At 40.8% G+C, this 16,204-nt stretch overlaps 1 protein-coding gene across 1 annotated transcript; it reads right to left on the bottom strand.

The window, feature by feature from the left end:
• Positions 1–1,924: 1,924 nt before the first annotated feature.
• On the bottom strand, positions 1,925–15,656 carry SLC6A14 (solute carrier family 6 member 14). The gene is made up of 14 exons (XM_032196320.1): positions 15,606–15,656; positions 14,752–14,920; positions 12,930–13,061; positions 11,221–11,382; positions 9,645–9,780; positions 8,878–9,010; positions 7,077–7,217; positions 5,782–6,010; positions 5,572–5,697; positions 5,354–5,472; positions 4,043–4,142; positions 3,710–3,819; positions 2,777–2,944; positions 1,925–2,074 (listed from the first exon to the last, which is right to left on the bottom strand). Exons 1-14 carry the CDS (start codon positions 15,654–15,656, stop codon positions 1,925–1,927), a joined length of 1,926 nt encoding a protein of 641 aa, XP_032052211.1.
• Between the last annotated feature and the right edge of the window lie 548 nt (positions 15,657–16,204).

Genomic DNA, 16,204 nt, shown 5'->3' with positions numbered 1-16,204 from the left:
TTTGGAGCTCTCTCATTAGCTACTTAACTAACTTCTCTCTCCTTCCCAAAGACTGTTCCTTCCCAGGTACAAGCTGTTGCCCACCACAGCCCAGTTGTGGCTCTGATGGTTATTGGGGAACAAACACCACAACTTTGCAGCACAGCCTCCCTGCCGCTCCCAACCTCTCCATGCATCAGAGCCAACAACAGCACTGTTTTCTCCTGATTCATGGCTAGACACTGACCCCAAAGCAGTTGGAATGCGGGAATATTTCACTACCTCCTGTCACAGACTCTAATCCCATAGTCCTTTTTATAAACCCTCACACAATTACTACCTTTTCTGAGTCAGCTCCAGAACATTCCATTCTAACTTCCCTAAGAAAATGATTCTTGAGGTTGAACCTTTCAATCTGGATCTCCCAAAAGCTTAAGATCATGGAACAGTTGGTGGTACTTCCCACCCGACAAAGTGCTCTCCACAGCTCCATGTAAAAGGCTGAAATCTCATTTTCCAGGTCAAAAAAAAAAACTCCAAACAAACTAACAAAACACATTAAAAACAGAAAATTGCATTTTATTTGCAATACAGTGTTGATTTGTCACAAAAATATCAATATAAAACATACAGCAAGGTATGCAGCTTGGGCATCAAGCCATTATCCACACTCCTTCAATGTCCAGAAACAGTGACAAAGCCCTGAGAGGAAGGGACAGCTAGAAACCCTGTTGCATTGTTCCCAAGGAACATTATCACAGTGAGAGAGACATTCCTCAGCACACAAAATGTATGCATTCATTCCATAGATCTTTTCTTCCCTTTATTGGGAGTTCACTTCTATTTGGGAGTACAGACTTACACTTCTACCTAGGAACTGTGGGGTTACGTTAAGAGAACCTAACTTTTCAGTAATCTCGTGATTTCAGCAAATTTTGGACTACTGGTATTACAAGGCAATTCTAACCTTCACTTAGGGTAAAGTTCTGCTTCTCTTGGCTCTACTGGAAGACTAATAACACTGTCCGAACATTTTAAATGCTCTCTGGTCTCCTTTGCAAGGAAAAATCACAGCCTGAATGAAACATGCAGAGAACAATAAAAAAAGCCTTTATGAGTGTAGAGAGAGCAGACACAGCAGAAATCAAAAGTTACTATTTCAGTCTGCAGAGCCTAATTACGGATTATTGGAAACAAAGAATTTTTGAGTTATAGACAGATGAATGCTGGGAATGAAGCATGACAACACACAAAAAAAATGACTATTTGTAGATCCCAGGGGAAATAATGACGAAGAAGCCTGCTTTTCACCATGTCATAGCCTTACTTCCAGTGATGAAAGTTTTTTGCCACTCAGCATTAAGATGCATAGATGAAATGAACACATGCTGTAGAAAATATCAAATTCTGAGCAGCCTCACAGCATTGAGCAAGGCTTAGAGAAAAATTACTCATTTTCCCTAAGCTACAGAGCCAAGCAGCAGCACACCCCTGCAGCTCACCTCCAACTGTGGAGCACTGTGGAGGGCAAAACACAGCAGAAGGTAGCAACTACACACTGTCTGTAGCACACAGGTGCATGCAAGCACAGCACCTCATCTTAAATTTCACATGGCTGGGGAGCACCAGAATGTGTTTTTCTTCTCCTCCACACCAGTATGCACAGTCCAGCTGGATACTGGTTGGATGCAGTTAAGCATGTCCAGTCCATCAGCCTGGGGAGGCTGCAGAGCATTTTTCTGCCCTCTCAACCAAGCTGTCTGGGGAGGTGTGCTCCTCCTCAAACATACTTCTCTAAAAATAAATAGTATGGCTTGCTTTCATCTGAGGGTTGAACTTTGAAGGGCAGAGGGTTAATTTTGTTGTTGTTATTTTGCATTGTCACTTTCTAATTGTTAAAGAAAAAACACATCTATGTTAAAAATTTGTCATCCAAATGGCCATCTCATTCACGAAAGTATGTGAAAGCAGACACAGTAGGAATCTCATGTTCCTTTTCCTTTTGGGGATTTACAACATGGCTGTATCTTTCACCTCGGTGACATTCCAGATAGGGACCCCAGTTTGCAGTAGGCCTGCAGCAGCTCACAATACGCTGGAAAACAAAAACCAAGACACTTAATGTCCTACCTTAGTCTGTACTATTCTTAAAATTCAATAAAGCTGTAATTCTAAATATGCCCTGTAACTCAACAAATAGCAGACAAATTATCTTTTTTTTTTTAATAAAAAATAAAAAATTAAAAAAATAAAAATAAATAAATAAATAAATAAAATAAATATTTTTTTAATAAATAAAAAAAAGCATTCCAAATGTCTTTGTGTTCAGTGGGTTCAGCCACAGATATCATATAAGCAAGGAAAGATGCAAGGAAAGATGTGAAAATGGGACTCCCTGGAAAAGCTTGGTAAGAAGAGCATATCTCAGTTCCTACATTTGTTCATTTCAGTGAGGAATAGGAAGTAAAACTCCAGGAAAAAAAAATATATATATATATGTATGTATGTGTATATATATATATATATTTAAGGTTTAAAGGTAGATGGAATAACACCAGAAGCCATGAAAAACACTGTTGAATGCGTGGGCACACTCCCAGAGAATTAAATTTTATCTTCACATCAGATCACAGTAGCGTACATTTGCCTCCAATTAAACTACCAAAGATGAGCTTTAATCTAAAAATGCAGTTGATGACACCTTGAGGAACATGCTCCTGAAAAGAGGGCACAGACATTCCTTAAAATTCCAAGGAAAGTGAGATTTGATACTCTGACGGAGTTTTTGTGCCCTTACCTGACAAATGTTTCCTTCAGCTTTACATATTTTTACAACAGCAATGATGGGAATCCAGATGACACAGAAGATAATCATACACCAGCCAACAGCAGTTCCCCAGGCTGGATATAAAACTGAGCCATAAGTGGGAGTTGAAAACGTGACCAAAGACCAAACCAAAATTGCCTATTAAAATGAGAGAGAGAGAGAAGAAGAGTTTCACATAATTAACTTGCACTGTATTTCCAAGCTAGTTAAAAAAAGGACTATCTACAACTACTGCACAGTTCTCTTTTACTTTTTGGACATGTGATTTGTTCATGCAGCCCAACACTTCAATTACATCTACATTTAAACAGAATGAGATTTCTGAGTTCTGTTGCAATGTTATGCTGGAGAATATATGTGTCTGCAAATCTCTTGGATTTGTGATATTAATAAATTCTGTAAGACAAACATAATCCAACCATCTACAACTACAATTAGAAATGCAGGAGTAATGAAAAACTGAGATGCATGTGACAGCACAGACAAAAATCTTAGACAGGGGAACAGCTGGACGTCCAAAGAGTAAATCCATGCCAGGGATCTGTCCAGAACACGAAATTTCTCTCAAACTGGAGAGTCTAGGTTTTCAATTCATCATTGCAGACTGAGAGAATATGAAGTCAGCTGCTAGGACAGACAATCTTGTTGCTCAGTATTACTCCTTGAAATGTGGATTCATCTCACTAGCTACTGATCTAAGGTCTAGTTTCTCCTGGAAAGGACACAGAGAGGAGTGATATGTATAGGAAATCACAGGTAGCATATAGATTGGTCTACTGACTCCATCATACCTTATCTCTACATACGGTGCCCAGACATTCATCTCATATCTGCATGGAAACTCATTCTATATCAAATTAATAAATTCTGTCACACTAACGTAATTCAGTCATCTGCACTCACCACTAACAGCACAGGAGTAAGGAAAAACCAGCACATTCTCCACCACATCCAAAAGAAACAACTCTTCTTTCCAATCATCATCTCAATGTCTTCGATAAATCTGTTTCCTCCTGTTGAAAAACAATTAAACGGTGTATTGTAAAGCTGGTATGTATCTTGCAAGTGTGTTTACTTAAAAATAATAGAAGAAAGGTCTCCAGTTCTGTGATAACAAGATGAAAGACTTTAACCGTTAAGAAGTTATAAATCTTTTATTGCAGAATAAACGTTTAATATAGATTGTGCCTGTGATTGTATAATCCAATCATGTCTTTTCAATGCAAAAATATTTACCGTAAATGTAGATGATGCCTATTATCTCCAGGACAGCAGCAATAAGTATTCCCCATCCAGCACAGAAATGATCTATTAAGTTAACCCAGTAAATTCCTGCCTGTAGAACAAACAAGAAAGAGACAAAAATTTACCTGGTACCCATAATTTCTTTTTGCAAATAAAATAAGTTGTGCCATTCAAATCTTTTTAACTAGTTACCAGTCCAAGTTTTTTAAATTCCTGATTCTTTGGGTTAAGTACACATCCGTGAACATTATTTTATTTAAATTTCTCTATGTAAAATTGAAAAGCACATCTGATGAAATACCATAGATCTGCATATTAACAAGATATGCGTATGTGTAAAGAATATATAAACAGCTGATAACAAGATTCAAATTTGGAACTTGACAGTACCAAAGCATCAGCTTCACAGGAATACAAGAAAGAATATAGGATTAAATGTTAGCAAATATTGCTTCACCAGCTTGAATATTGAGCAACAGGAATAGCTATGCCAGTTAATAACTCTGATAGGTTTGTATTTTCCTACACACACAAGTGTCCCAGATTGGTTAAACACAGCTTTAAACACCTGAATACAGTAGTAGGATCACAAAGCAGGGAACAAGCTTTATAACACTTCACACTCCTTCATATTAAGTCCTTTGCAAATTTCTGTCTCATTTTATAACCTGTTTTTTGCTTGACTACACAACTGCTTATTCACCACAACCATCTTCATTACATTCTCAGACTAATTGCATGCATGAATCTGTATTTCTAATGTAAACATTGCAATGAACCTTTCCATCCTTAAGAGCAACTGCCTCAAGAAAAAGTAGAGTGTACAGAAAATTCCATATTTTTCAGAAGTAATCGTGAGCTAGTTGTTTTTTATGACTTGAGCAGGCTATTACTCAAATGCTGTCCTGTCTGTTAGTCGGTTATAAACACAAAGATCCCATCCACATCTAGCAACAGTTCCCACAGTGCTGCAGATATACTGTATATATATGCTTGAGATTACACAGATAATCTCCTAAACTGAAGAGCGAAAAGTCAGGTTGATGCCTCGCAGGCTATCTATAGGCCTTCAATTTAAAAGCATATCTCAGTTTAGTAACCACAGAAAGCCTTAGGTTCTTCAAAGGTTCCCCATGAGAATTTCCGCTTTGCATGTCCAGCACATTGTCAAAATTCATGATTCTCTCAGATCCATAAAAATAGGGGCATTCAAGGAAGCCCTTGTCACACTGTGAAGGGATGATTTGACTTATCACTTGCAGCATAACTAAAGCCATTGCCAAAGAAAGTTTAATGCCTCACCTGAGTAACACAGATAAGACCAAGAAAGAAGAGCAATATGCACACACCCAGGGTTATAGGGATTCTCAACTTTTTCATCATTTGGGGGTATATATCTTGTATGGTGGTTGTAAGTGTTTCTGCAAGGGAAGGATAAGTGTGGGTTTTGAACAGAAGCAGCACAATTACAAAATGACTTTTCATTTGAAAAGCAATGGGTTATTTAGAGCTTCACTCACCTATGGTGGCAAATTGAGAGTCAAGGCCCAAGAGCAAAAGCATGAAGAAAAATAAAAAGGACCAAAGAGGAGAAACTGGTAACTTGGAGAGAGCCTCTGGGTAGGCTACAAATGCCAGATCAAAACCTGCAAAGAAGTGGAATGAAGGATGTTATTGTTATGCCTTGGTCGAAGTAGGTCCCTGTACTGACAGTGTAATGATCAACTTACCTGAATCTACAACCTCTGAGACAGGTCTCTCCAACACAAATGCCATATGTCCCAAGACGGAGAAAATTGCAAACCCAGCAAACACACTGGTGAGGCAGTTTGTTACACAAACAAAAATAGCATCTGAGTAGCAGTTGTTGTGGAACTTATTGTACGAAGACAAAGCAACAAGCCCACCCCATGCCACAGACAGGGAGTAGAATATCTGAGTGGCTGCATCTTTCCAAACCTACCAGAAACAAGAACATGAGAGTTACTGTACTACTTATAAAACATATCACAAATATTCAAGTCTTCCCTCCATGGAAGCTCCAGCATTTTTCTACACTTAGTCAAAGTATCTAATTTTATTTCATATGAATTTCAGAGTAGGTGGGATATAACCTGCTGGTGACCCTGCAGTCTCCAGCAAAAATAATATCGTCTGTGATCTCAGGAAGGTCACATCCCAAGTATGTTGCCAAATATATAAGCCTTATTGGATTAACCGTGAAGAAGAGATTCAATTCATTCACATATGTAGGTTGTTGAGATAGGAGCCTTGTCACAGTGCCAATGAATAAGGAAAACCAGGACAGGGTATCAGAAATGAGAGTTTCCATGTTCTCACCCACTTGTGTTCCTCACACCACGACCCAGACAAACCACTTCTGTGAGAAACCAAGCCTCTGCTGCAGCCCTGCAGCTAGTGCCAAATGCTTTCAAAAAATACCACAAATTAAGTGCACTGAATATTTGTTTTTCTTCAAACAGATCTAATGCTGTCCTAAACTAGAACAGAAAAAAATCCAGTCTCCCTTTGCATGAAGTGCCTTTCCCTGTCCATCTAATTTTTTGAGCTAATTTGCTGTGCAAGGCACAGCACGAATTTCCAGCTCAGGTGGTCCTTCATTTTTCTGATAAAGGCCCTTGAAATCTTTAGCAACATGGGCTAACAAGTAAGCAGTGCTCACTCCCACGGAAAGAACTTTCTCAGCAGGCTTTGCTAGGATGAAACCCATGCCTCCAGAGAACTACTTGGAGGCAATATGGTAGAAATTGCTACTCTCTGGTGTGGTAGGGAGGGAGCAAAGAGTAGCTACTTTTTAGATCAAGTGTAGCTGGAACGGGAATTTGAACTTCTTATAGAGCTGGAAAAATCAGAACCCTGCTGTGGATAAGGAACCAGGGCAGGAAGTGAAGAATCATTTGGCTGGATTAAAAAAATAAAATAAAAAAATAAATTGCTCCATAAATGACAAGCCCATATAACCACAGAAGTTTGTCATGCCTCCAGACCTCACACTATGTCTCACCTCTGCCTCCATCAGCTTGGTGATGTTGGACTGTTTCCCAATGTAGTATTCAATGCCATCCAGAGCACCCTCCAGGGTGGCACCTCGTACCAGTAAGATGAGCAGGATGACATAGGGGAAGAGTGCAGTAAAGTAGACAACCTACAGAAAGAAGGGTGGGGAGGCACATTAGCAGTGAGGGGATACACAGCCCTCTGTGCATGAGGAATAATGACCGTTTAGGCTAAGAGCTACTGGTACAAACAAAGAACAGATCATTAGGGAAGTGAGGCCGAAGGTGAACACACATGTCAAACACTAATCATCTGGCTTAGCCAGTTCTGGAACTTCATTCCAGCAGAAAGCCCAAGCCACATATCCACTTCTCAGATACCACTTGATCAGTTTCAGAAAGGTTTTCTGACATGATTTACTGCAGTAGCAAGGCCTGAACTCAACTACCCCAGCTGCCTCTTGCTAGGCAGTGTTTCTAGCAAATGAGAGCTTGGAAACAGTCTAAATTAGGTTATCAGGATGGAATTATCTCCTGTTGAGACTGAAAAAGAAAACCATGCTGGAAGCTTTTCTTTTTACTGGAAACAAAGATTTTAAGCTCTCCCAGACACCGATCTTTTTTGTTGTTTGTCTATTCAACTTCTAGCGTGATGGGATCCAGGCCAGCAGCAGGGCCCAGCAGTGCTATTAAGATGCAGGTTATGTTCAACAATACTATTGTTTCTCTAATCTTGGTTTCAGCATTACACAGCCAGATAATTGACACAATATTTCTGATTACATAAAGCCATAGCACTACACCATCATACGATGGGTCGTCATTTTTGAAGTCCTCCTTCACATATATTTGCCCACAACGGCAAATTCTCTCCACACTTTATCTTTTCCCAATTCCTTCCCAACTAGATCGTTCTGATTCTTAACTTATTTCTCAAAGAGCCTTACCTTAATACAACAACAGAACTGACAGTTAGAAGAGCCATTTGCTGAGAACCCAAGGAATGTGAGTGTAAGAAGAGCATTGTGCCAGAAAAAAAAAAAACAAGACTGGGTAAACACAGGTATTCCAGAGGTAATCCAGTACCAAGAGCGAGGGTAGAAAGCTTGGAATAGAAAAGGAGAACAGAGGGAGATATTAGAATGAACAACAGCAAACAGGTAGTGAGGAATCACAGCAGGCAGGTAAAAAAATGAAATTCAGCCTTCCTGAAATCTGGAGAACTCACTCACCTACTCCCAGGAAAACCCAGGCAGCCAGGGGAGCTCAGCAGAACTAGAGTTTGAAAACCAACATTTGTGGGGACCCGACCCCTAAAGTCTGCTTGAAATCTTGAATATAAACAAGATTTCACAACCAAGTAGGAAACTGTACCTGCATATCTGTTTGCAGGACTTGACCTGTATTGTCCAAACATCTTAGCTAGTCTGTAGGTGCAAATTATTGGGTGTTACCAGGGCAGGCGGGTGTGTGCAGTCACATGCACATATCCATCACAACAGGCCAAGCAACTGCCAGAACTCAGCCTGGATCGTTTGCGTGACAGCACGAACTCTGAATACATGGCCCTGGTGGAGCCAGGAGAGCACTGCTTTAAGTAACTGCTGTGCAATCAGCACCTTACTCATATTTTATGTAACAGTTATGAAGCCAAGGAGCAGCAACAACTTCTAATTCAGAGACCAACAGAGGGTAGTGGGTTAGGATTGCATCCTGCCTTGTGCTAGCCTCCCTCGTGTCCAACTGACACTAGAAGTGCTGCTGGGCAGGATCAGGCAAGAAGTCTGCTGTCTGCTTTCCCTAAATTACCTTTCCAGAAGATTTTATTCCTTTAAACAATGCAGCTGCAACAATCATCCAAGACAGGAGGAGGCAGAGGGCCAGGTACCACACGATGTTACCAGTCTCGTCCAGCCCACTTGAGCGCTGAAGAGCCACTTTACTGAAAGCACAAAATACTGCAATGAGAACAGAGTGACAGCAGAACACACTCCCCTTTGGCCCCTTCCTAAAGGAAAATGTGCTGCTTTCTGCATATATTACAAGACCCTGCAGACATTTTCATGAGTGTGCAGCTGTAACTGCATGGAGTTGAAAAATAAAATATTCAACTGCATGTTTTTCACTTTTAATTTCCGCCAGCCCTCAGTTCTCCATGTGTCTTCCATCATGACTACCACAGCCTTTCAAGTTAACTGTAAAATTCTATTGGCAGAAGAAGAGCCTCTGAGAAGAATCAGTTCCCAGACAAATAAAAATCATGTGGCTAAAGAAATGGAGATTTCACATTAGGCCCAGGTTGTTCAGAAGGTGAATATATTTTACACAATAATTCCTTAAGAACGATATATATATATATATATATACACACACACACGTATAGATATATATATATATATATCAGGACTCAAGAGAAGTGGAATTCTTTAGCTGGATTATTTTTCTGTTTGCTACAGGTTGACTCTTTTGCTTCCATATATGTAATTTTAAGTGCCCAGCCTCACCAATGAAAATTTAAGTTCTGTCTGCACAGATTTACATGCCCACACTCCTTGACTAGTTTATGTCTTACTTACTTCCAGTACTGCTCACTGGGAAATTGCACTGGTTTATAGTTTATGGTGTCATTGATACACGTGAGATTGTTGCTTGTGATGAATGAGTAGTTTGCATGAATGATTTCTCCATTTAAGGTTGCATTGCAGTCACTTACTAAAAGGAAAAGTGAAAAAGGGACTATTAACAGGCAGTGATAAAAAAAAAAAAAATGCCAGCCTACTATACTAAGTATGCTTTCTCGAGTTATAGCTTCAGTTTTTCTACTAAAGTAACAACATTTAGAAATAAATTTGAACTACTACTTGCAGCTGTGACTTCATTACTCTGAATGTAAATCTAAACACCAGAAACCTGGTGTGCTCGGCTACCCCTGTCACTTTTTGTAGAGTACTTGCAAAAGGCAGAACTGAGGATAGTTAAGATCTGAGCCTTAGTTATACTACAAAAACCTTTGTCCCAAACCAAGCTTACATGCTGTTTAACCTCTAGCAGCTTGGCATTATTATAGTAGATGACTTCTAAAGAACTTTAAACATTTTCACTACTGTCATTGCTTTGTGTTATAATTATTTTTGTTTTGTTGTTTGTCAGTCTGTTTTTGGGGGGGAGGGGGTGCTAGAACATAGAACAAACATGATCTGCTCTCAGTATTGAAGAGCAGCACTGTATCAGCACTTATTGTGAAAGTCTGATTGAAGAATACTTGAGAACAACACCTTCAGTTGTGTTTTGTATTGCTCCAGCACTTTGAAATTTCAGATTAAAACATGTTTGTTCTACTCATAAGCAGGAATCTTTTTTTGTTGTTGTTGTTAAATAAAACATCTTAACTTCATTTTATGAAACCTATGAATCTTATGAGATGTTAGTAAATATGCAGTTAAGAGAGTTACAATTAGATTAGCATTTTAAACAATATAATCCATCATGATCCTGTCCTTGTTATTTTAATAATCTCAGAGGTTACATGGCAATACATTTCCAACTGGGCTAATAATTAATAATTATCTCACCAGCTTCACCTTTTGCCTTAAACTGGTCTGACACGGAAATTGGTAAGGTAAATGTTTGGCACTACATGGACTGCCAAATATCAAAAACAATAGCATGGAGATATGCTCTAAACATAGAATAAATTGCAAAACCAATGCCTTGTTAGTGCTTTGGATTACCATAGCCACAGGAGAGGCATGAAAGTACCCCCGAAAAAAGAATAAAAAAGTATAAGAAAGAGTAAGAATAAGAAAAGTAAGAATACTTTTGTTTCACATAAGGGAGGTATTTACTTTGCCATGAAGCCTAATGAAATGGGAAAGCAGTATTTCTTCTAGTATGTACAATCCCCAGAAACATTAGTGCTTAAAAGAGGAAAAAAAAAGGCAACTAGAAAGTCCACCCCAGCTCTCTGTAGATTTCCTAAGTACCCAAAGCTGGTAAAAGGGAAGCAGACAAGCTTCAGGTTTGTGTGTTTAGAGACAAAATCCAGGAACAACTGTTTCAAGCCATCTTGCTCCTGTAATTTCTCCCAGAAAACAGCATGAAGTACAATTTTGCAAAAGAGTAATATTAAGATATATTTGTTAAGTTGAGTACTTAGGCGTGTTTTGCTGCAGAACTCATCTGCCCATGAAAAGCAATCTGACCATGGTAGCACTTTTTGAAATGAGGCAAATAAGTAGTAGAGTGCATAAGCAATGATAACGTTGTAGTAGATCGCCACAAACGTTGAGATGATGACCATCGTGACGCCCACTCCTAAGAAAGAGAAAAAACATTTGTCTTAATTACTCTAAACTTGGGTTGAAAAATTGAACAGCCTTCAGCTGGATTTTAAAAAGTTACTTGGGAAAAAATTACTTTTAATAATTGCAAACCATGAAGAGGTAAAACCATAAAATGAGAGGTATGACCAACTCAGAGGTGGTTTTCAAACAGAGTTTGAATAAGACAAACAGAATAACTGGAACAGTTGTTAAGTCCAAGTCTAAAGGAGAAATTCAATATTTTTGTTCTCTCCTAGTTCAGTGGGAAGCTTTGATTGTTTAGTGCTTAGTAAAATAAACGATACAAAAACTAGGACTGATCAAGATATTTTATAGATCCTTGTGTAATTATTAATTTTGCCAGTGAATGAGAAACAACACAGCTATCTCTGCCAATAATACTGTTATCCTCCTTTGTTAAAATTAACATTGTCCTGAAAGTTTGGGAAAATCTGCTAAACAGGTCTTAATTGTTTTAGAGTGTATATTTAAATTTATATCTTCACAGATACGTAAAGCATTAGCTATGTCTATAGACTTTTTCTTTGAAGATAAGTCACTATTCTTCTCAAAAATGATTGTTTATGCTGCAGAATGGAGACTGGCAAAAGGAATAAGTATTTAGCCAACCAGCTAGATTGTAATACCTTTTGTTTCTGTAGAGAAGGTGGCAGGTAAATTTCTTATTTTATCAGAAAAAAACTTCCTTGTTCCTACATTAATTTCCCTGACAGATAAAGAGGACAAACAAGACCAATTACATAGTCCTTTACACCCATCATTTCAAGTCCAGGATGAATATAATTGAGTAAAGCATGCAGTCAGTTGCTTCCAAACGCATGCCTTCATATCAAATTCGAACTCTCACAGAGATATGCAAACTACTACAGAATATCATTTCTCTTATCACAAGAGGCACCTCACCTTATAAATCTGAGGTCTGACCTATTTTATCATAACAACAGATGAATCCCAATGCAGTGACGTGGATGAATGCACAAACAGTGGTGCATAAAACAATCAACCTTGTTTTCCTGTACCAGTTCCAGTAGCCAAACACAGAATTAGCAAATCAGCATGAAATTGCCTTGTGAGGTATTTAGGATATATACGTAAAGGAACAGCAGTAAAGTTAAGTTCCGAAAAATGATTTGCAATCTCTTACATACAGGGCTAAGTATTTTACTGGGGTTTTCCCTCACACAGCAAGCTCTGTAACTTTCCTCTCTCTGGACAGCTGCAGATAGCCTGACAGGCTGCATGACACCAAGGCAATCACAGATAAATCCTCTCATAATTAACAACTTCATGGAAAATCATTAACCCACATTTATTTATTAATTCACTAGTAAGAAAGATATATATCTGAGAATGTAACACTAACCTTGTAATGGTAGGAATATTCTCCACACACACACACACACACAAAAAAAAAAAAAAAGACTTCTTATAGTTAATAGATGTGGATTAATGATTAGTCCATGGAATTGTTTATTAATAAAATGAGAAATAACTATAAGAAATTTTAACAATACCAACCTTGAAACAATGGTAATATTCTCCAGACAGAAATTGGCCCTAGACTGGCAAACTGCCCCAGGGAACATTCCATGAAAAATAAAGGCAAGCCAGCTAATGCCAACATCAGTGTATATGGGATTAGAAAAGCACCTGAAGGAAGAACAGAAAAGACACACACACGTAAAACAATGAATATTTCAGTAGTCATCACAGTTGTAGTACATTTTATACTCCCACTTTTCCCTACTCCCTGCCTCAAATAACCCACCGATTTTGTCTGTTTTGTTTTTTGAAGAATACAGATTTATGAACTCTTCTGTAAGACTAAATAGTACCTATGATGAAGGGACACATTACCAGAAGAACAAATGATTTGCATGGTATTATTTCTCTTATAGAATTAAAAGCAGTTTACAGGAGCTATTGAAGACCCTGTTCTCATAGAAACAGGAGCACTGCTCAGCTGTAGGCTCCATTGGCTTTGTCTGCTTTCTATTTCATCTTCTGGCTTTTAACTTAAAGAGGAACAGAACCATCTCTTCATGTACTTAACTGTGAGTTACAGCTGCACTGTTAGAGTAGCTACTGGATGTCAAAGCATGAAAATTATTTTATACGGTTGGCTGACTCCTGTGTCAAACAGGATCTCAGCATGGCTTTTGTGTGAGTCCATCTTAAAGTGCACATTAACCTGATATCAATGAGAACCCTGTTCTGTGAAAGGGATTGGCACTGCTTTTGTGTATGTGCAAAAGATAGGGAAAGTGAGAGTTCAGTTTTCCTAAACATGACCTGATATCCACACATGTAAGTGAACTGAAGTTCATCCTCTTTGCTATCAAACATAAAAGCAATCAAGGGCCCAGTACTACAAGGAACTGCAAATACCTGCTGTAACTTAAGGATGTAAATGCGCCTTCTGAATTAGCTGGGGCAAAGAAGGATACAAGAAATAGCACAGATATGCTCCAAATGCTAAGCTTTCTGCTGCAGCAGATACAAAGGCACCCAGTCTATGGAATAATGTAATGGCTTGTTTTGTTTTCACAATTTTCTTCAACAACTGTAACTAACAACTGGGCCAATAACTCAAACCAACAAAGTTTCTGTACCAAGAATCCCATCTTGTGTTTCACATGCAGCTGAAAGCACTGTGCTGCATTCAGAAACTAGAATTGACTTAAAATGACTGTTAGGCAGAGTAAATAAATATATACAGGTAAGTTTTCTACAGTTACTTTTCTACACTCTCTTTAATTAAGGGCGATTGCCTGGCAGGTAGACAAAGCCCTGGGATCATAGGTGGGGAATCCAGAGCCTCCATTTGGCTTTGCCACTAGTTTATCATGTTAGCAGGTAAAGGTTCTCTCTGCCTCATATTTCTCAAGTATCTGATGGGGATAGTTATCAAGCTCAGATTAATTATTCCAGCTTAGTTTGCGTGCTGGACACAACAAAGGTTGAGAGAGAATTCAATTACTCTCCACAGACATATCAGAAGGTTAACACTGAGGAGGGAGAATGGCTATTTAGGTTAACAGAGGATATTGACACATTGACGGAAAGGCGCAAGCCTGTCACAAGTAAATCATTAGAGCTCTGGAATACTCAGATGGAAGTTTGCAGGTAAAACTAAGTATTTCCCTCCTCAGGTGGTACCCAAAGAACACGGAGATGCTTCTTCCTCCTCTTGCTTTTCCTATCAGTGGGCATTATGCCATTTCCCAAGGAGATGCTCACATCCAGCTTTGACAAAACACACCCAGCCTCAGGGCTTGCCTTCATCGCTCTCAGAGATAGCAAGGAGTGCCCACCCAAAATGGCCATTCAATACAGTTACCTCCACCATTCTGGTAGGTGAGATAGGGAAAACGCCAGACGTTGCCCAGGCCCACAGCGTAGCCCACCATGGAGAGCAGGTAGTCAGCTTTGTTTGACCAGTTGCCACGTTCCAAGTTCTCATCGCTGTCACTGGCATGGGCATCTTTTTCACTTGACAAACTGAAGTCCTTGGAAGAGAAGAAGAAGGATGACTCAGGATCACTCACCCCTCATGTGAGCAGGGCTGTCATATCCTCACTTATCTGTCTGCCACAGCATCTGGGCATCACTGAGCAGGGCAGCTACATAGGGAAGGCAGAGCCAGGCAGGTTGCCAGTCCAACTGGTCCCTGGCCAGACAGCATTAGAGAGTGTTGTCCCAGAGAGCCCAAAGAATCTTCAGGGACAGTCTCTCCCTACTCCTACCTCAGCCCCTGTGGGGGCACCACCTCCAGGGGACACCCCCCGTACTGTGCCCCAGTACATGCTGAGGTGCACCCCTACCTGTCCAGGTGTTGACCCCAGCTCATCCCCCTTTGCTTACATGTCTGAGTCCCCTTATATTCTTGTACCTGCCTGAAGATGCTTTAATGCCTGTCACGATGCAACCATACCTCACCTGTCCAGCACTTCCATAGCTGCCCAGGTACACATACCCTTCCAGCCCAAGTGCCCCACACCCACATGGGATACTTTCATACCCTGCCTGCTTAGGTTCACCCATACCCGTCCTCCCACACCTGCCCAGGCACCCTCATAACCCACCTGCCCAGGTGCCCTCATACCTGCCCAGATGTTTCTGTATCTCACCTGCCCTTCTGCTTTCATACCTGCTCGAATTCCCCCACCTGCCCTGTGCCTCCCCCATCCCCACCTTCTTCTTCTTCCCGCAAGAGAGGAAGCCCGGCAGGTTGAGCATCCCCATCGCTGCCGCTGCCGTTGACCGCTCCGCTCTGCCCGCGCCACCTGGCTCCCGGCCCTTTATCGGAGCCGCCTCCCGCCCGCCGCCCGCCCCCCTGCCGGGAACCGCGGCCTCGGGGCTGCCCCGCGGTCCGGGCGGGGCCACCGGCGAAGCGGCGCCTCCCGCTCCTGGGGCGCTGCTCAAGGCATCCCCTCGCCACCCGCCGCAGTCCGTGCCCACTTCCCCTCCGCACACCAACCGCGCGCCCACATCCTCGGGAACACCCACCTGCCTAAGCCTGCCCCAGTCTCCTGCCCACTTCCCCTCCTAACTACCCCCTGCCCTTCCCAGCCTTGCCCCAGACCCACTTCCCTCATCGCACACCTTCTTCCTTCTCTGCCCGTATCTTGCTTCCACCTACAGAGCTGCCAACTCCCCCCGACGCACACATGCCTAAGCGCTGCACACCTGCCAGAACAAGCGACCCCATGCTCATCCCCTGCCTCTCACTGCAGGGCTGCTGCCCAGCCACCTCACCTATCTATGTTCATGCCATACCAGCAGACCCCTGC

This window comes from Aythya fuligula, chromosome 13, assembly GCF_009819795.1.
Source record: "Aythya fuligula isolate bAytFul2 chromosome 13, bAytFul2.pri, whole genome shotgun sequence".
Taxonomy (NCBI): domain Eukaryota; kingdom Metazoa; phylum Chordata; class Aves; order Anseriformes; family Anatidae; genus Aythya; species Aythya fuligula.
The sequence above is the reverse complement of the archived record's forward strand: the minus strand, read 5'-3'. Positions and strand labels throughout refer to the sequence as shown.

Bases quoted from the DNA above. Each gene is read 5' to 3' on its own strand.
- SLC6A14 (XM_032196320.1), bottom strand. From the start codon at position 15,656: ATGGGGATGCTCAACCTGCCGGGCTTCCTCTCTTGCGGGAAGAAGAAG. The intron at 14,921-15,605 runs GTGGGGATGGGG...TTCTCTTCCAAG, and splicing joins CTTGCGGGAAGAAGAAGAAG to GACTTCAGTTTGTCAAGTGA. The intron at 9,011-9,644 runs GTAAGTAAGACA...TTGTGCTTTCAG, and splicing joins CCCAGTGAGCAGTACTGGAA to TAAAGTGGCTCTTCAGCGCT.